Source organism: Oncorhynchus tshawytscha, linkage group LG01 (assembly GCF_018296145.1).
Source record: "Oncorhynchus tshawytscha isolate Ot180627B linkage group LG01, Otsh_v2.0, whole genome shotgun sequence".
In the NCBI taxonomy this organism is placed as follows: Eukaryota; Metazoa; Chordata; class Actinopteri; order Salmoniformes; family Salmonidae; genus Oncorhynchus; species Oncorhynchus tshawytscha.
In genome coordinates this window covers 22,791,565-22,813,660 of record NC_056429.1, presented here as the reverse complement: position 1 = coordinate 22,813,660, position 22,096 = coordinate 22,791,565, and the positions used below count along the sequence as shown (strand labels likewise).

Sequence of the window (22,096 nt, the reverse complement as noted above, 5' to 3'; positions counted from 1 at the left end):
CCTGTTGCCTGACAGACTGCGGTAGGCCTACTATACATGTGGTAGTAAAGACCAGAAGCCTGACAGACAGAATGTCCCAGAAGTGAAACTAAAGTTTTCCAAGTCTGCTCAGCCTTATTTCCCATCACACAATGACAATGTTGCCCATCAAGATTAAAACATATTTTACTTTACTAGTAACCGGTCAAAGTTTTTGTTTAGTCTCTTTGAAGAGGTAGGGGCAGAGGGCAGTAAAGCGCAAATAGTGTTCATGGTATATTTAATGGCATAAATAGTATTAATAGTGTATACATTCCCCTTATAATAGATGCATTTGAGTCACAAATGGTGTAGTCTATATGGACAGTGTTCGTGTCTTCTGCTCAAAATTATATCTTCGCTGTTCAATTGCAGTGGCCATGCACCTTCTGAAATTTCCACAATTAGATATGCATTGTTCCTAACCCAATCTAACGAAGCGTTTGACGTTATTAGCCTAAATAATAAAGAGATGGTTATTTATATTGTTTTTCGTGAAAAAAGGCATTATACGCTGTTATCCTGTCATTAAGAATGTATTAACTCGAATGAGTTATACAACAATATGTATATTTAAATTTGAGCTAGGCCTGCAACTTTCAGCAGTTTTGTTCCTTTCTAAAATAGGCCCGATCTGTGTTTGTATTAGCTATGATACATAGTGTGATATGCTTCATCATAAGAAGTATAATCTTCCAATATGATGCAGTTTCTGTTTAGCCTACTGTATCCCATCATTGGTAGAGTATGCACTATGCGGTGAATAACCTGATATATGCAGAGCTATGTTAAATTCAACCAGCAACAAATACTCTCAATGTCTACCTCAAGTGTTAGTTTGATTTAAAAATAAATAAAACACAACACAACTTGAGTCACTGAAATCATGAAACGTGAGAGACCAACTGTTGTATCTTATCAGAGCTAAATCCCGCGGTTTGATTAGAATTATTGTCAAGTGCCAATAGGCCTCCATAGCAACTTCAGTACAGTGGTCTTCCACTGGGCAAACAGATGTCAGTTCAACCTCTATTCCATGGTGGTTCAACGTAATTTCATTGAAATCACGTGGAAACAACGTTGATTCAACCAGTGTGTGATTCAACCAGTGTGTGGCCAGTGGGCATATTGTATTTACTAGGACATTGTTAGTGCCTACTTATCCATTGAACAGTGGTTACCTTCCTAATCCCCTAGACGCCAGAATATGCAATGAGTTTAGGGTCGCCGTTTTAGAATTTAAAACCCACCATCCATTAAATTAGGGTGTGTCCACAACCTAAAACAACTAAGTGGCCATGGTGCTGGTTGAGAAAAGGGTTAAACATTTGATTGTTATTAATTACAGACTGTGGGGCGGCAGGTAGCCTGGTGGTTAGAGCGTTGGACTAGTAACCGAAAGGTGGCAAAATCGAATCCCCAAGCTGACAAGGTAAAAATCTATCGTTCTGCCCCTGAACACGGCAGTTAACCCACAGTTCCTAGGCCGTCATTGTAAATAAGAATTTGTTCTTAACTGACTTGCCTAGTTAAATAACAAATAAATAAAATCACAGTATATCAAAATGTCCACAGAAAACAACTTGAAGAATGTTTTAAATAATGTAGGATAAGATCTGTTCTCAAAGCATACATTTTGATATTGCTATAAACCTTTCATTATTAATTATAAGTGATATAAACACAGGAAAACACAATAACAATCCTGAGTCATTCAGCCCATGCTTGTGTATATCTTCTGGCGAGCTATAAAGTGTGTGAGCTCCGCTCGGTAAGGACTGCACTGCACTGAGAATGTGTGAGAGGCGCAGAGATGATGGCATGCTGGCGGACAGTGTGTGGTCTATTGAAATGAATGCGCATTTTGGCTGCGCAGGGACCCCCATCCCCCTGCTTCCCTGCACCTGCACTGGATCAGGGAGCGACTGCCATTCACCCCTGAAACCACTGTTAAAATAGACGATATCTCTGACAGTTTTCAATTCAACGAATCTCACAATGCTACACCCCCTACAGATACCCGTCCACTACAACCCCCAACTCCTCAAAAACTACAGCAGATAAAGCGACAAAAATCGTTACTTTAGGGAAAGTCGTTTTCTTTACACTGTTGTGTATGCTATCACTGACTAGTGGCCCAATAACGAGACATAGCCCTAGGCCTAATATTTTCCGGACGAAATAATAAGTGCATAAAAACATCAACAACAATAAAACAACATCAACAATAATAATAATGAATTAAATATAATCTCCTCAAATTCCATTATGCCACCAAAGGAAATAAGAGTAGGCTAATAGTGCATATGTGTATAGGCCTATGCCTATTGTGTAGCCTACCATGACTTTCATCCAGATTTTCTTATGTTTTAGTTTCTGAATAATACGTTATATGAAGATATAGGCTACTCTCTCACATGGTGTGTCCAACAAAATATTAGACAATGAGGAACATGGAGCATAGGAAATGCTCTATTTACCAATATAGTACATGTGACGTCATTGCTCCATACGATCAGTAAATCTGGTAACTGATTAGGGGTTTGATTAGAAGCCTATTGGGGACTAATATGTGTGCGCATATTCCACTACCTCAGAGAACACTTAGTTAGTGCTATCGGAGATCCATACACTAAACCCTAAGACTAACCCCTACCTTAACCCTAACCTTAACCCTTACCTTACCCGATCGACGTTAAAATGGTTAAGGTCAGAGTTGGGACGTCCCAAGGATCCCGATTTAGCAAACACCGTTAACATTATGGGACGTTGGGCCCTCATATGTTGTGATTATTACGTTCCAGGGAGAGCATGTCATTTCACAAAGATATCAAAAGATATCAAAAGATATTATCTGAGGGGTTTTACTATGAGCAAAACATAGAGTGCTTACCACCTGTTGCTGTCCACAGCTGCGGCAGCCTCCGCGCGGACCGCGGCGGAGCAAAATCAGGGCCCTTTGGAACAATTGGGTCCTCTTCTTATATGGCGCTGTTATCCTAAATCACACAAAACGACACATTTAGTTGTCAATGTTTTACGTGTGTACTCGGTAGTTCCATTTATAACAAAAGGGACAATATCCAAGCATTCAAAACATTAGAGGGTTGAACACAACACAACGGCGTTTGAATCTGGCGCTCCATTGAGCGCTTTGAGATTAAATCACGCAATTGAAAATACATTTAAACACTCATCTTTTATCCTTCTCTCCTATGTGGTGGCCCAACAAGGGGATTCCTTGACTGATCACTGCTCCTCCAGGGAATAGTCCAAGCCTGATATCCCTTATTCAATGTGTAGAAAACGGGAGTCTCTCAATGAAAGTCCAACACAAAAGTCTTAAATTCAAGAGGTTCAGGAGCCTAATATTAGGTTAATAGTAAATTTCCTTTACCTTATCACAACTATTGCGAATATAGCCTAGTCGTCCGCTCCATTTATATTTTCATGAATGTTTTCCACTTACGTATTTGCAATATACGTTAAAGGTAAAAATGCATATCTGTCGTTTCTCCTAATCTCCAAAAACATGAATGTAACTAAAGCTAAATGCTCATACTCAATATATATATAGGCTAGCATTTGATCACATAGGCCTTTCGTGCTGCCATTAAATTTAAATTAAAAGCCTAACACTCTCGACCTTTAAACATCCTAGTTTATCAAACATGTTCAGCTATTACAACCAATTATAGGTACTGCTTGTATAAATAATTAATTTAACCACTGCTGCCTGACCCCTTGAAAGTCCGGTATAGGGACACGATTTTCGGAATAATACTTTGGAAAGAGCCCTCGTCAAATATTAATTTAGCGGTTAATGTGAGCTCCTCTCCCCCGGGACCTAGTCTCATAGAGGCTTCCCAGCCTTGGCAAGCAACAGTTCTAATCTACCTCTGTAGTTAAAAAAAAAATGTTTTAAACACCCACAGATTTAAAACGTTATATTCAATGGATAGATCATAATCTCATCCAGGTTTAATTTAGAGAAATGACAGACGACAGTTTGAACACTTCAGGCAAGATGTTTTAAAGTTATGCCCATCGACATGAACTGTGTGAACCATGGTTAAGAGAAATCATTATTTGAATAAACAGTGAATTCAATGCCCATTCGAATATGGAGATATTTAGGCTTTATAGGCCTCTGAGTGAAAATTATTTGCGCTGTTTGGGTCTTTTGATTCTTTGCAGAAATACTTTCCATTTGATTTAATCCTTAAACAGGCTACATTAAGTGTTAGCCAGTAGAACAATTTATATTAAAGAAATAATACAATTAGGCCTAATATGGAGCGACATTAAACAGAACAATGAAAAATGATGTGGTGCATGCATGCTTTCAAGACAAGTAGGCTTATAACAGGCATATTTATTAAATCTATTTTTTTCGTTGTTGCTCAGTAGGGTCTATCTTTATTCATATATCTAGAGCCTCAATGTTATTAATGTTTATTATCCATACCACAAACATGCCTACATATTATCCAAACTAGAAACATGCCTTCATAAGCCAGCTCACATGGACTGTCTCTGCGTCTATGTTGTCACACTTGTTTTCTGATACATGAGAGCTAAACTTAATTCATTCAAATCAGTAGTCCTATGAAATGATATGCACCAAACCGGTTCTCAATTAGAATGATAAAATACATCAAATGATGTGTGTATTGATTAAAGAAAAATATAAAATGAACGACTACCTGGAGAGAATCTTCAACATTTTGAGCGAATAATCTTACACGCAAAGCATAGGGTTTGAGGCAACAAACTTTCGCACGCGGTTGTCCTTCTTAATCCTTAGGGGCATAGCTCATTTCACAAAAAAATGAAAAACGTCGTTAAACTGAGTCTAAATCATCTGAAGACTTAACATGACAAAGAAACAGGCATGCACGCGTGTTCTTAGACACAGATGCATACACACATGTACGCACAAAATGATGTGGTTTGATTTAGTTTTTGTTGATATTTCTGATGAGATATGATTTAAGACTTGTTATAATAACTTAATTAGGCTATATTCCTATGTGTCCTTGGATTGTAAAAAAAAAAAATATGACAGAATATTAAGGTCTATCAAGTTCTGACATATTGATGTGATGAATAAATACTGATGCAACATGAATAACATACATGCAATACAAAACATGGACAATCCACAACAAATTGAGCGAGGATGACAATCTTATCTAATGAATCAAATGATAAATAAAATCAAAACTCATACAATTTCAAGTATCCAAATTTCAAAAATTTATTCATTTCAAACTGCATATTGAAAAAACTTCGCTGAAATTGTAACTGTTATAATGATGAAATTAGTTCGAATATATATACACGGAGTGTTGGCTGCTGCGTACAGACCACATTTTAAAATACAACTACGGGAATGAAATGTGAAATAAAAACTTAAAATATCACAGTAAATATACATCAATTGTACAAATCATTAGAAAATAAGGAACACAAACTTCATACCTCTAACAGATGAAAAGTGGGAGACAAAATATAAATTAACAATTATGCTTAACCTGTAAGGAAAGGTTTCTGCTTATTCTTATTTTTTTAAAGAAATTAAAATGGTTTAGTACTAATGAACCTTGAGGAGAAACATTTACCTGCTTTGCTTATAGGCCTACTTCCGCTATTCCAATGTTTGCAGTTTTAGGAGTATCTTGAACTCAATTTCAATTCTGCCATTTTCTTTTCTGCAGAATTTCGGTTTATAAAAATGTAACCTCTTGTAGTTTACAAAAATTACATCTGATTGTTATGTTTTTTATATATAAATACTGTACAAAAGGTGATTGCAATAATAAAACATCTGATTGAGACTCTCCCACTTTCTACTTTCCAAATTCATACACCATTGAAAAACTTTCTAGAAAAAGTTGTTCTCTCCTAGAGTTCTGTACAACTTTTACCACCCAAAAATGTCTGTACAAAAATAGTCCATAGTAGTCCAGTTTCTGTTATTAAAGTTTATTTACATATGTGATAATGGGAGTGTGCCATTAATCGTCGTGCCTGGTACAGGTGCGCTCTGGTAATGTTGGGACATATGGAGTCTGCTTTGGGCAGTTTGCTCCGGCACCTCAGCACCGGGTAAGTACATACTGATCATGTCCCGTAGGTCTCCAGTCTGACACGGAGCACCCCTTGAGTGAGACGAAGACGTGACTATGGGGGGACTGCAACTGGACTCTGACTTGACCACCGAACCCATGGAGCCCAGAGTCATTCCAGGAGTGCTCTGCTGTGAGTATGACATGCTATACGTGGGTGATCCGTTCATGTAGGTCTGGGAGTTTGTCATGGAGTTGTACTGAAGTGCGCTCATGTCATAGCGGTGCATTTGCTGCATCTGCGCGGTGTTGTGAGCGTTTAAACCAGGGTGCTGCCCGTAGCCAAGCTGCTCCTGCATCATCCCATAACCTCCATTGGTCCAGCCGTTCATATGTGCGTAACTGTCCATCCTTTGATTAACCCCACCGCCCAAGCCTCCCCCTACACCCACTCCAGCGCCCATGGCATTGCCGCCTGGCGCAAGAAGTCCACCTGGCAGAGTATACTTGTCCTTCTTCATCAGGGTCTTGGTTTTCCTCCGGGGTCTGTATTTGTAATCCGGATGTTCCTTCATGTGGAGAGCCCGGAGACGCTTCGCTTCGTCAATGAAAGGTCGCTTTTCGCTCTCGGATAGAAGCTTCCACTCGGCCCCAAGTCTTTTGCTTATTTCCGAATTGTGCATTTTGGGGTTTTCCTGTGCCATCTTTCTTCGTTGTCCCCTCGACCAAACCATGAAGGCATTCATGGGTCTCTTGACTCGGTCCGGACTGTTTTTCTGGTTGTTTCCAGATGCATTTGAATTCCCCGTAACCCCAGAATTTGTCTGGGGTGCGGTTGGTTTCAGTTCAGTTTCCATCATGTTATACATTATAAACAGATTTTTATTAAACTTGCCCGACCAATGAAAAAAGTCCAACACAAAGGTAGCTGGAGTTACCTTGTCGTTTTCAGTAACTTTGCAGAAATAGTAAACGTCTTTTTGCCTTCAGCCAGTAGGTCCTGTTGTGTCCAAAAACTTCTCTCTTGGTCTCAAAGAAACAACAAACTACTTTTCCCTCTTCGCCAGAGCCTTGACAACTCCGGATACTTTTTGAACAAGTTAATAGACAACCATTCATGGGATGAGTGCTGTCAGGGAATAAATGCCTTTTTACCTGACCAATCACAGAGCGACTGTTCCCTCGGCCAGGATTGTGTCTTTTATTTATCATAAAGGGGCGGGGTTACTCGCGGTCAGTGGTGGAGCACTGAGGCAGAAGCTGCGGTTATCAACCAATAGAAACTATATATGTATTATTCCAAGTGCTTAAAGTGGGAACATTACACTAGGAAGGCAAACTTTAAGTGCTTCCTACTGAAATTCGAAGGAACACAAGCTCCAGAACGTATACAGTAGGATACATTTATGCTGTTAAGTAAACAGCCTATCGGACCAATTCAGCTTTTTAAACTTTTATATAGGCTACCATTTTTAAACGGGTTCAAACGTTATTTGGAAGCATAATACATAACATTTCAAACTTCATTCGATATTTCATCTTCACTGAATCAAATGTTCAATGCGTCTTTAGATCAAGATAGCTATTTCGGCTATATAGTGTTTTTTTTAAATGTTCAACGACAAAACAGGGGCAAAAGCAAATGGAGCATAAATCAAAACGTACACATACAAATATCCTAGCCTACTTAACCTTTGCTTATAATAATCACTTCTTTATCAGTAGGCCTATAGTGACAGTTGAAGAAATAGTTGTGAAAGTAGTAGTCTAGTTGTAGTCTGCTATTAGCAATACGGGTGACGTTATTCGTTTTAAGTAATTAGGCGATGTGTAGCAATCCATTACATTAATATAAGTGTTTTGAGTTAAGGAATCGATCAGCAAGTTCAGCACGGTTTTTGCACTGAAAAGCGGATAGGTAATCTTAGCTGTTTCCCCATTGTTTAAATGGATGAGCTTCAATTCAACTGAAGTTGAATGCCAACAGAAAACAGAGACATGCCCATCACAAATAATTAGTTTTGTTTCGGGTGTTGTCTGTACATCAGCCCGAACAAAAGCATGACTACATTCCGTTAAGATCTTTTTTGTTGAAATTTACTTCGTCACAAGACAAAAAATTATATAATAAAAAAAGTTTTCACAAACAATATGACCAAGAGGGGTCACCACTTCAACGATAGGCCAATATAACAGGCACTTTTATCCATAGATTTTCCATTTATAACATCAACAATTGGCATTGGAAAATAGGCTTGGACAATGTTTTATAGGCATATCTGATGGATAATTTACATTACTGTGAGCTACAAAAGCTGATGGAGCATGAACAGCGAAAATACACTAACACGCCTAATATGTGTTCAGTAAAAGCACGTGTTTATGCATATGAATTCACATATAGGATAGTTCCAACTGACTTGCCTAGTTAAATAAAGGTTAAAAAATAAATAATAATAATTGTTCCAAAAGGTTGTATCAGCCACACGAAGCCCGTTGTAAACATGCCACTAGCGCCGTCTGCTGGCGAAAGGGACAATAGCAAATAACCTTTATGAACGTATAAACCTAAAAGGTGTCATGGAACACTATTATTGCTTATGTTAGTTTGTTCTGTTGTGCACTGTAGCCTAATAATATAACATGTATACCAACTACAGGTTTAGAAGGCTAATTTATTTTCAAAACATTCACGCTTATGGTAAAACAGTTGGCAATGATCAGTGAAATGTTGGAAAAGCATCAAATAGGCCTATAGCCTACATACATCTATTGAGAAACTTGACACTGAATATATTGTATTTTTTTGGACACAGGTTTGAGCGAGATAAAGTTTTAAATCTACAACGTCTAGCCTGTACTATTAATATAATAATTATAGCCTATGCCTATTTTGTACATGTTATTAAACAAAACATCAATACCTATTTGAATGATATACAAACTGGTAAAGAGTTTATTACCACCATATTCAAAAGGTTTCACTTTTGAGTAATTGGGTGAGATGTGGAGATACAACAGTCAGAAATAGCCGCTTCTCTTTTTGCGTTTGAGTGTTTTCCCCGCTATTTGTAATCTGTTTACGATCATGGGAAAAGCAACAGCGGGGAGTCTGCAACATCTTTAAGAATCCTTAACAGGAATTTCCCTGCATTTGCAATTAGCAAACTATTTGACAACTAACCGATTTGCGGGAAACACCGTTTGACCACTCGATAGACCAAACCAACTAGTACTATTTGCACCATAAAACAAACATATTTTAAAAATATGAGCAAAATTGAGCAAAATCGACTGAGCAAAATCAATAATAACACATTTATAGGCTATTTTATTCATGTACAAACTAGAAAGAAAAACACTGTAATTCATAGCAAATTAACTTTTTAATAAAAACACATTGTTTCTCATTAAATGCAGGCCCATTCCTATCAACTCTAAACATAATGAGTGTGAAAATATCCTAGAGGGAATCTGTTAAATATTGTTTTTAAAAGCCTATAGCCCACCCTTCTGGAAAATGTAATCATCTTTTTCTCCCTTTCAAAATGTACATCTGACCCGATATAAAACCATGTCTGCAATAATAACCCTTAGGCCTATAGCCTAACTCAATATACCTCCCATAATAACCCTTAGGCCTGCCTCAATATATATCCCATAATAACCCTATTGCCTATAGCCTAACTCATTATATCTTTAATCACACTAAAGTCCTAAAATATCCATATTTACTGAATATAATCCAACATAACCAGCACTGATATTACTAATTGGATGTAATATGTTTATTTAATTAATGGATGTACTTTTTAAACAGATCCTTCCTTTTCTCAGAGAGACAGAGATAGAGAGAGACTTCATGGTAAGAAAAATGACAGAAAATAACCATGATGAATCTCTAAATGTTATATTATTGTCCACTAGGTGTCGTGCTAGTGATTGGAGAGCAGTAGGCCTGCACCAAAGAAAATATTAATTTATAAGCACTCAATACATGTAGCCTATGAAATACCCAAGGAAAAGGGAGAGTGGATGGTTAAAGAGTGCAATTTTAAACGTAATATAGTTATACTAACTTAACTCTACCCACAAACATTTCTGTTCTCTAATTTACTATATTGCTCTTTAACTTCAAACTATAAATCAGTATAAACTCAGAAATGGATTAATACATATTAAACATTTACTTTGGAACAATCATTTGACAAGTGTGATGTTTCAATATTTATGATTGACAGCCTACTCTCAAGTAGCCTAGATCAAGGCCAAATCAATACATCTTGAAAAATTATTAAGAACAGTTTTTAAAGGTCAAACATTAGGCTGAATTAGGCTGAACATTAGGAGAATTGTGTAACAAAATGTTTAAAAAAAAAATACATAATGGGACAAATCTCAAACAGTAGTCAAACAAAACAAACAAAGCCATTACAAAAACAAAACAAACCACTAAACACGTACATGATGGATATTTATAATATAAATCTACTTGAAATCTAATGTTTGCGAGTGTTGAGCAAGTTTTAAATGATGTCCGAGTACCCAATGGGAAAATAACCTACGAACCACTGAAGCTCATAACGCGATACTCTATCACACTGCAGTGCACTGCATATAGGCGCAGCCTGCTTTTCACTGTCCCCGAACCACTCTTGACTGTAATGCTACTTACGTGCCAGTTTGGGTGTTGTCCTCATCTTTGCTTGATTGGCAGAAAAGAGGATGGAACAGTATCTGGCCGATTCAAGAACCACACTTCAGCCGCCGGAGATCCCGCTCTCTGCTCGACCGACACAGCGGTAGGCTGTCTCTCTCTCTTTGCTCGCCCGGTAGTCCGCAGATTTTTCCAAAAGCCAGTGCTCTTACTTCAGCGTACCACCGCTCAAGCTGGTCGCTGAACGCTGGTGTTTTGCTCGCTACCCCTGTAACAAGAAAAGCCGTTTATGGCTACACACAATCTGAAAAGGGGCCGATTTAAAAAGAGAAGAATGCATCAAGAACAACAAAAGTCAGTTATACCAAGTCTGCCTACCCCCCCACCCCCCACCCCCACCACCACTACAACCACCCCACATAATGAGAAGGGAAAGCTTTATATTTTTTTCAGTGGGTATTCAGAGATAATTTGAAGCCATTGTTTCTGATACAGATGGTTCTTTTTAATACAATAACTCTGTTCTTTGTGAATTCTACCCACAATACCAATCTAAAGCGTTCTCCTGAATAACAATTTTGTTCTCTCTTGTATAGGGCAAACAAAAGCTGCCGTGAGGTAATGGGCTTGGTTTATTATTGAAAGGCATAGAATGGGGATTTGATAAAGATTTTTTTCGTTTGCAGAAAGTAGGCTTCACTGCAATGTCAAGAGAAGCTGGCATTGGTTGAACAAAATGTTCGCTATAGGTTGGTGATGAACATTATTATTAATAATATTATCATAGTAATACATATTTTTATTATTATCAACAATTCCCCAAAATGATCATTCATAAGCTGAATCCTTAAACTGGAGAGAAAGCAGACCAGAGAGACACTTTTTTTGGAGAGAGAGGCTACAATAGACTATGATAATAGGAACTGTGGTTACAGATTTTGAATCAAGCTTAAAAGTTTCATATAACATGGGTTTAAAATCTCAATAGTATTGTTACCATGGATTTCACATAGCATTATTCTTTTTTTAGTTAAGTGAGATGATTGAATATCGCATTCAGGGACCATTAGGTTTCTCAATAGCCATTTAAAGTAACGTATTCAATCTGCAGCTGATGCCATTTGTAAATAAGCTATGTGTAATCAATGAAGTGATTTAGGAGTTACAAAGCACAGACGTTTAGCCAAAGAAAACATATTGCATATCACCAATCATTAGGGCTGAATTTACTCTCCATGTCACCTAAGCTTTGGCTTTGGCCTGACTCAAGGTCTTTATCAGTCCTGTCAGGGAGCTGGAAGAGAAAATGGGAATCTGAAGACAAAAGGTCTCAGCGGGGAAAGTTGTTAGTCAGTGGCTCTACTTTGTCTACTTTTCTATAGGAATTACTGGCTTCCTCTACCTTCCTATAGGTCTATACAGACAGTAATCCACTCCAGTGACAGCAAGGGTTTTGTCTTCTCATAGAACACAGTTCACTGTTAATCTCTGAGGTGCTGCTGCAAAGGTGTGAGCAATAATGACTTAAATCAAAATTCTATCCGTTAATTAGCTTGCAAGGTGCACCCAAAAAATGGAGGGAGATGAACAGATTATGAAGGGGATGTCTAATAACAACAACAAAAACAGTTCTCGGGTAATAGGAATATTATGGAGGAGTTGAGTGACAAAATGTTTGGCTGCCTCCACCTTGTTTTAAATCAGTGCAGCCAACAGTAATCTGAAAATGTTTCATGTTTTTCTCAAAACTCACTATCAATCCACTTTCCTTCCTCTCAATTGAGAGTCAAGGAAAATTATCTTGGCTTTGAGTATTATTGTCACAAGGATTTTAACAGATTTACTGTTAGTAATATGTTTTGCCACAGATCACATTATTAACTTTTTATCTCCAAGTTAGATTTTAATTTTTGTTTTGTTTTGTTCCTTCGCACCCCAATATCTCTACTTGCACATTCATCTTCTGCACATCTATCACTCGTGTTTAATTGCTACATTTGTTATTATTTCGCCACTATGGCCTATTTATTGCCTTACCTCCCTAATCTTACTTCATTTGCACACACTGTATATAGACTTTTCTATTGTGTTACTGACTGTGTTTGTTTATTCCATGTGTAACTCTGTGTTGCTGTTTGTGTTGCACTGCTTTGCTTTATCTTGGCCAGGTCACAGTTGTAAATGAGAACTTGTTCTCCACTGGCCTACCTGGTTAAATAAAGGTGAAATAAAATAAAGATAAGTCAAATGAGTCGTACAATGGACGTCTTTGGATGATTTGAATTAAAACTACATTGAGAGAGAAAGGATTCAATGCAACAGCTCATTGTTTTCCAGGCAGAGTCTAATAGCAGTATGTCTGAGAGAGTTCACTTAGAAGTGTTTTGAGCATCACAGAATGCTAACACATTTCAGATGTAAAACTGGGCATTCATATATAACTGGGCATCCACCCACCCACCCACCCACAAAGTAAACCCACCTAACACACCCCTCTGCCATAAACCACTGACATACACTATATGCCTATATAACTCAGCCTGGTAAGTATTCACTGGGAGTGCTCTAATGCATAGCACAGTAATGACTGAGTGACAAAACACTTGTCATAATATGCTGTGACAGACTGTAATAATAGTCATAAGCATTATGAATGCTGACATAATCCTATTAACTCAGCCAAGATGTGTGATACTTGTGTGAATTGTCATGACTTGCAATGTCCAGTCATATTATCTGATAATCTGTATTTTCCCAGGTATGGAAGCCAATGCGATACCTATGCAATTTCAAACAATCTCAACAGAATTATGCGTGCTACTAGCATTTTCATATCCCATCTTACAGCTATGTGACACAGAGTACATAGACAGTGTAAATCAATAGACAATAGAGTTGAACTGGCTTGAACCTGCCTACCAGTAAAAATAGTAAGAGAGATGCCCCACGTGGAAAACAGCCATGTAGCAACAATAGCAAATAGGTGGCGGGTCCCATCAGATAACAGAAGACCTCCACTGTAAAACTGTAACGGTTCTCTTTTGGTGAAGGAGAGTCGGACCAAAATGCAGCGTGTAGATTGCGATCCCTGTTTAAATCAACAAACGTAAAACACGAATCAATACAAAAAACTACAAAAAACAACAAACGTGGAAACGTAACGAAAACCAAAACAGCCCTATCTGGTGAAAACACAGAGACAGGAACAATCACCCACAAACACACAGTGAAACCCAGGCTACCTAAATATGGTTCCCAATCAGAGACAATGACTAACACCTGCCTCTGATTGAGAACCATATCAGGCCAGACATAGAAATAGACAAACTAGACATGAAACATAGAATGCCCACTCAGCTCACACCCTGACCAACCAAAACATAGAAATATACAAAGTAAACTATGGTCAGGGTGTGACAGTACCCCCAAGGTGCGGACTCCGGCCGCAAAACCTGAACCTATAGGGGAGGGTCTGGGTGGGCATCTGTCCGCGGTGGCGGCTCTAGTGCTGGACGTGGCCCCCACTTCACCGTAGTCTTCCTCCACCTTGTCCGCTTCCGTGACCTCCTAGCCACGGCAACCCTACTTAATAACACAGGACAGAGGGGCAGCTCGGGACAGAGGGGCAGCTCGGGACAGAGGGGCAGTTCGGGACAGAGGGGCAGCTCGGGACAGAGGGGCAGCTCGGGACAGAGGGACAGCTTGGGACAAAGGGACAGCTCGGGACAGAGGGGCTCTTCAGACTCCGACAGCACAGGAGAGGAGGAAGGCTCTGGCAGATCCTGGCTGACTGGTGGATCTGGAAGAGTCTGGCAGACTGGCAGATCTGGAAGAGTCTGGCTGACTGACGGATCTGGAAGAGTCTGGCTTACTGACCGATCTGGAAGAGTCTGGCAGACTGGCGGATCTGGAAGAGTCTGGCAGACTGGCGGATCTGGAAGAGTCTGGCTGACTGGCGGATCTGGAAGGGTCTGGCAGACTGGCGGATCTGGAAGAGTCTGGCTGACTGGCGGATCTGGAAGAGTCTGGCGGATCTGGAAGAGTCTGGCTGACTGGCGGATCTGGAAGAGTCTGGCTGACTGGCGGATCTGGAAGAGTCTGGCTGACTGGCGGATCCTGGCAGACTGACGGCTCTGACTGCTCCATGCTGACTGGCGGCTCTGGCTGCTCCATGCTGACTGGCGGCTCTGGCTGCTCCATGCTGACTGGCGGCTCTGGCTGCTCCATGCAGACTGGCGGCTCTGGCAGCTCCTTGCAGACTGGCGGCTCTGGCAGCTCCTTGCAGACTGGCAGCTCCTTGCAGACTGGCATCTCCGGCTGCTCCATGCAGACTGACAGCTCTGGCTGTTCCATGAAGACTGAAAGCTTTGGCTGCTCCATGCAGACTGGCAGCTCCATGCAGACTGACAGCTCTGGCTGCTCCATGCAGGCTGGCAGCTCTGGCTGCGCTAAACAGGCAGGAGACTCCGGCAACGCTGTAGAGGTGGAAGGCTCTGGCAGCGCTAAACAGGCGGGAGACTCCGGCAGCGCAGGAGAGGAGGAAGGCTCTAGCAGCGCTGGAGAGGCGAGGCGCACTGTAGGCCTGATGCGTGGTGCTGGCACTGGTGGTACTGGACCGAGAACACGCACAGGAAGCCTGGTGCGGGGAGCTGCTACCGGAGGGCTGGGGTGTGGAGGTGGTACTGGATAGACCGGACCGTGCAGGCGCACTGGAGCTCTTGAGCACCGAGCCTGCCCAACCTTACCTGGTTGAATGCTCTCGGTCGCCCTGCCAGTGCGGCGAGGTGGAATAGCCCGCACTGGGCTATGCAGGCGAACCGGAGACACCGAGCGCAAGGCTGGTGCCATGTAAGCCTGCCCAAGGAGACGCACTGGGGACCAGATGCGTAGAGCCGGCTTCATGGCATTTGGCTCGACGCTCAATCTAGCCCGGCCGATACGCGGAGCTGGAATATACCGCACCGGGCTATGCACCCGCACTGGGGACACTGTGCGCACCACTGCATAACACGGTGCCTGCCCGGTCTCTCTAGCCCCCGGTAAGCACAGGGAGTTTGCACAGGTCTCCTACCTGGCGTAGCCATACTCCCTGTGAGCCCCCCCCCAAGAAATTTTTGGGGCTGACTCTCAGGCTTCCATCCGCGTCGCCGTGCTGCCTCCTCATACCAGCGCCTCTCCGCTTTCGACGCCTCCAGTTCTTCTTTGGGGCGGCGATATTCTCCAGGCTGAGCCCAGGGTCCTTCACCATCCAGTTCGTCCTCCCATGTCCAGTCCTTCTCTCGCTGCACCTTGGGGCGGCTACACTCCCCTGGTTTAGCCCAGGGTCCTCTCCCGTCGAGGATTTCCTCCCAAGTCCAGAAATTCTTGTCACGCTGCACGTGCTGCTGCTGTTGCCTGTTACCACGCCACTTGGTCCTGTTGCGGTGGGTGATTCTGTAACGGTTCTCTTTTGGTGAAGGAGAGTCGGACCAAAATGCAGCGTGTAGATTGCGATCCATGTTTAATCAACAAACGTAAAACACGAATCAATACAAAAAACTACAAAAAAAACAACAAACATAACGAAAACCGAAACAGCCCTATCTGGTGAAAACACAGAGACAGGAACAATCACCCACAAACACACAGTGAAACCCAGGCTACCTAAATATGGTTCCCAATCAGAGACAATGACTAACACCTGCCTCTGATTGAGAACCATATCAGGCCAGACATAGAAATAGACAAACTAGACATGAAACATAGAATGCCCACTCAGCTCACACCCTGACCAACCAAAACATAGAAATATACAAAGTAAACTATGGTCAGGGTGTGACAAAAACATACATAATAGATCCAGCTAAGTGGCGATACTCTACCACAGCGCTTACTAGACAGTTACTCTTACCATCAGACATACCAATGGGTTTGTTTACTGGCCAATGTGAATTAAAATAAAGCTTTGCTTCTGCTGACCACACATCATTATCCATGAGACTATAATCCCAGCAGCAAATCCTATAGTTTCCAGAGCCAGGGCCCTTTTGTTTGAGATTGCTGACTGCTTAGCATATAACAAAGAGAAATGAGGCGTTCACCTCATCCTCTATAATTATGTGTGGCGAGTAATTTAGTGACAAACCAAGACACCCAAGGCAGCATAGAATGATACCTTTTAGATGCTGGCCACATCGTCACACAGAAAGAGATACCAAGCAAAGTACAGTAGAAGAGAGTAGACACTGGACTGGTGGAAGCTACTGTACAATCCCACATCTTTAAACAAGCTATTCGTTTTTCCCCCAGATATCACACATATTTTCAGCAGCAAAAAAAAAAACATTATTGGGACAGGCGGAAGAAAATCAAGATGTGTAGGAAATTGAATATTTTAATTGAATCATCAACACATTTTTATCTCACTATAGAAGGGAATGGAAAGGTACTTCAGATGAACCAATAGAAGGCAGAATTAATGGGCTTATTTTGAATGATTAGTTTGTTTATTATGACAAGTATTGACACATTTTGTTGTGTTACAAAGTGGGATGAAAATGGATTTAATTAGATTTTTTTGTCAACTATCAACACAAAACATTAATGTCAGCGGAAAACAAATTCCAATAATACTCTAAAAAAATAGCAACATTCAACAGTAATATACCTGGATTACATATGTTTTCAGTGAGTGAGTACATGTCGTTAGAAACTCCTTTGGCTGCGAATACAGCTGTGAGGCTTCTCGGGTTAGTCGCTAAGAACATTGCACACCTGGATGGTGCAATATTTGCCCATTTATGCTTTTCAAACTTTAAGTTCTGTCAAGGTGTTGGGGGTCATGGCTAGTCAGCACTTTTAAGTCTTGCCATGGAGTTTCAGCTCATGGTGACATCCCTGAGCAGTTCCCTTCCTGTCCGGCAGCTCACTTCAGAAGGACGACTATATTTTTGTTGTGTCTGGGTGGTTGAATTATATTTTATTTGTCAAATGCTTTGTAAATAACAGGGGTAGACTAACAGTGAAATGCTTCCCAACAAAGCATAAAGAGAAAAATTATAGAAAAATAATAAGACAAGGAATAAATACACAATGAGTAATGTTAACTTGGCTTTATATATGGGTTTCCTGTAGTCCAAGATCAGCTCCTTTTTCTTGCTGACATTGAGGGAGAGGTTGTTGTCCTAGTACCGCACTGCCAGGTCACTGACCTCCTCCATATAGGCTGTCTCATTGTCGCCGATGATCAGGCCAAACACCATAGTGTGGTGGTTAGCTGAAAAGCACAATGTCTTGATATACAGTAGATTTTAGATTCTTAAAAGTAGCCACCCTTTGCCTTGATGACAGTGTTGAACACACTTGGCATTCTCTCAACCAGTTCCACCTGGAATGCTTTTCCAACCGTTTTGAAGGCGTTCCCACATATGCAGAGCACTTGTTGGCTGCTTTTTCTTCACTCTGCAGTCCAACTCATCCCAAATCATCTCAAATGGGTTGAGGTCAGGTGATTGTGGAGGCCAGGTAATCTGATGCAGCATTCCATCACTCTCCTTCTTGATCAAATAACCCTTACACAGCCTGGAGGTGTGTTGGGTCATTGTCCTGTTGAAAAACAAATGATAGGCCCACTAAGCGCAAACCAGATGGGATATTGTGTTGCTGCAGAATGATGTGTTAGCCATGCTGGTTAAGTGTGCCTTGAATTCTAAATAAATCACAGTTAGTGTCACCAGTAAAGAACCCCCACACCATCACACCTCCTCCTCCATGCTTCACGGTGGGAACCACACATGCGCAGATCATCCGTTCATCTACTTTGCATCTCACAAAGACAGTGTTTGGAACCAACATCTCAAATTTGGACTCATCAGACAAAAGGACAGATTTCCCCCGGTCTAATGTCCATTGCTCGTGTTCCTTGGCCCAAACAAGTCTCTTCTTCTTATTGGTGTCCTTTAGTAGTGGTTTCTTTGGAGCAATTTGACCCATGAAGGCCTGACTCACGCAGTCTCCTCTGAACAGTTGATGTTGAGATGTGTCTGTTACTTGAACTCTTTGAAGCATTTATTTGGACTGTAATTTCTGAGCTTGGTAACTTATCCTCTGCAGCAGATGTAACTCTGGGTCTTCCTTTCCTGTGGCGGTCCTCATGGGAGCCAGTTTCATCGTAGCGCTTGATGGTTTTTGCGACTGCACTTGTAGAAACGTTCAAAGTTCTAGAAATGTTCCGCATTGACTGACCTTCATGTCTTAAAGTATTGATGGAATGTCATTTCTCTTTGTTTATTTGAGCTGTTCTTGCCATAACATGGACTTGGTCTTTTACCAAATAGGGCTCTTCTGTATACCAACCCTACCTTGTCACAAAACAACTGATTGGCTCAAATGCATTAAGAAGAAAGCTGGTTAAGATAATGCCAAGAGTATGCAAAGCTGCCATCAAGACAAATGGTGGCTTCTTTGAAGAATCTAAAATATATTTTGATTTGTTTAACACTTATTTTTGGTTACTACACATCCGTATGTGTTATTTCATAGTTTTGATGTCTTCACTATTATTTTAAAAAGTAGAAAATAGTAAAATAAAGATAAACCCTGGAATGAGTAGGTGTGTCCAAACCTTTGACTGGTACTGTACTTTGAACAAGGTTTCATGTTCAATTCATTGAAAATGAGACATGGCAATCTGCACAAAGGCATAAAGGCCATTTTTAAACAAGGGATGAGCTTTTCTTAACAATATACTTGAGAACCATTTTGGATTCAAGTAAAACTGTTGAGAGAGGTTTAGTGCTTTTATATTTAGTAATCTCAGCCCACCCAGTTCATATTCATTATATAGATAGGCACACTTTATCTTGTATGGTTTAGCATCCCAGATAAAGCGTAATATTTTTTGCTCATATGATTTGAAAAACAAATCATCAGTAGGTAGCACCATAAGTAAGCACCATAGTATACCTGTTGTATTCAAAGCATGTGACAAATACAATTTGATTTGAAGTGAGTCTACTGAGATATGACTAAGAAGTTAATCAGTGTCATTTTTCCATAAATAGACTGGTATTTACCTCCATGTTTGCAGGATCTTGTCTGTTTTTACTCATTTTCAATTGAAATTCATTGTGGAGAGCTCATTTATATCTTTTGTGATATGAATACCATGTATGTCTACTTCACCGTCAGCCCATGTTATAGGTAAACTGCAGGGTTATGTAAAAGCTGTGTTTTTTCAAGATCCAATACGTAACATGGGATGCCTATCATGGTTAACTTTTCTAGCCTCTCTGGACTAAAACCTATCTTCAATGAGATGCTGCAGGGATCCAGCTTGCAGATTTATTATAAAACATAACATGAGTCATCAGCATACATGGACACCTTTTGTTTTTAAGCCTTCGATTTCAATCATCTAATGTTATTTGATCTGATTTTTAACAGCTAGCATTTCAATGGCCATAACGAATAGATATGGTGACAGTGGACACTCTTGTTTAACTCCTCGACAGTTCAAAACTTTTGGAGAAGTAGCCACTTTTACTATTTTACACCTGGGATTGTTGTACATTCATTTTAACCATTGAATAAGAGACTCACCGAAATTGGTAAAAAAACTAGGCATTTATATTTAAAATCCAGTCTTACTTTATCGACAGCCCTTTCCAAATCCGCTATGAATACCAGGCCTGGCTTCTTAGGTGTTTCATGTTGTTCTATTATTTCTAGTAGTTGTTGTGCTCCAACGTATCGTCCATGTAAAAAAAAACTGTCTGATCTGAATGAACAATAACTGGTAAAACATTTTTTATTCTGAGTGCTCTGTATTTCACTAGTATTTTTGCATCTGAACATTGAAGTGTAAGATGCCTCCAGTTTTTTTAATGGACTGGACCTTTTATATTTGTCATCTGGGTATTGTTTTAATAATAGTGAAATCAGACCTTCCTGCTGAGTCCCTGACAGACGACCATTTCTATAGGAGTAGTTAAAAAGCTATTAATGGAGCTTTGAGTATATATTTAAAAAAAAAAGGCTTGATATACCTCTACCGATGCACTTATTAACTTCTTCGAGATAGGGGGCGCTCTTTTAATTTTTGGATGAAAACGTTCCCGTTTTAAACAAGATATTTTGTCACGAAAAGATGTTCGACTATGCATGTAATTGACAGCTTTGGAAAGAAAAAACTCTGACGTTTCCAAAACTGCAAAGATATTATCTGTGAGTACCCCAGAACTAATGCTACAGGCGAAACCAAGATGAAATTTCATACAGGGAATGGTCCAGATTTTGAATGCCCTGTGTTCCAATGTCTCCTTATATGGCTGTGAATGCGCCAGGAATGAGCCTGCACTTTCTGTCGTTTCCCCAAGGTGTCTGCAGCATTGTGATGTATTTGTAGGCATATCATTGGAAGATTGACCATAAGAGACTACATTTACCAGGTGTCCGCCCGGTGTCCTCTGTCGAAATTATTGCGTAATCTCCAGGTCCATGTGCGTTCCATTTTCTTCAGAAGAGAAACCAAACTGCCACGAATGATTTATCGTCGATAGATATGTGAAAAACGCCTTGAGGATTGATTCTAAACAATGTTTGCCATGTTTCTGTCGATATTATGGAATTAATTTGGAAAAAAGTTCACGTTGTAATGACTTAATTTTCTTTTTTTTTCTTACCCAAACGTGATGAACAAAACGGAGCGATTTGTCCTACACAAATAATCTTTTTGGAAAAACTGAACATTTGCTATCTAACTGAGAGTCTCCTCATTGAAAACATCTGAAGTTCTGCAAAGGTAAATGATTTTATTTTAATGCTTTTCTTGTTTTTGTGAAAATGTTGCATGCTGAATGCTAAGGTTAAATGCTATGCTAGGCTATCAATACTCTTACACAAATCTTGTATAGCTATGGTTCGAAAGCATATTTTGAAAATCTGAGATGACAGTGTTGTTAACAGAAGGCTAAGCTTGAGAGCTAATATATTTATTTAATTTCATTTGCGATTTTCATGAATAGTTAACGTTGCGTTATGCTAATGAGCTTGCGGCTCCTGGATACAGGTTTTTTTCGTAGCCAAACGTGATGAACAAAACGGAGCGATTTGTCCTACACAAATAATCTTTTTGGAAAAACTGAACATTTGCTATCTAACTGAGAGTCTCCTCATTGAAAACATCTGAAGTTCTTCAAAGGTAAATTATTTTATTTGAATGCTTTTCTTGTTTTTGTGAATGTTGCTCGCTGAATGCTAGGCTTAATGCTATGCTAGGCTATCAATACTCTTACACAAATGCTTGTTTAGCTATGGTTCAAAAGCATATTTTGAAAATCTGAGATGACAGTGTTGTTAACAAAAGGCTAAG

At 40.1% G+C, this 22,096-nt stretch overlaps 1 protein-coding gene and 1 long non-coding RNA gene across 3 annotated transcripts in view; both read right to left on the bottom strand.

Moving 5' to 3' along the window:
• The window catches only part of LOC112246149, a 58,636-nt gene that overhangs the window by 20,287 nt on the left and 16,253 nt on the right, over positions 1 to 22,096 (bottom strand). The window contains exons 2-3 of one of the 2 annotated variants that reach the window (XR_002952876.2): positions 10,765 to 11,014; positions 2,912 to 3,017 (exon numbers count right to left, since the gene is read on the bottom strand). This is a non-coding gene — a long non-coding RNA (uncharacterized LOC112246149). Of the gene's footprint in view, positions 1 to 2,911; positions 3,018 to 10,764; positions 11,121 to 22,096 lie in introns of those variants that run through there. The other variant, XR_002952872.2, reaches the window with a different exon arrangement.
• LOC112246061 (transcription factor Sox-2) lies at positions 5,254 to 7,273 on the bottom strand. Its single transcript, XM_024414355.1, has one exon. The coding sequence runs from the start codon at positions 6,956 to 6,958 to the stop codon at positions 6,011 to 6,013; it is 948 nt and encodes a 315-aa protein (XP_024270123.1). The 5' UTR covers positions 6,959 to 7,273; the 3' UTR covers positions 5,254 to 6,010.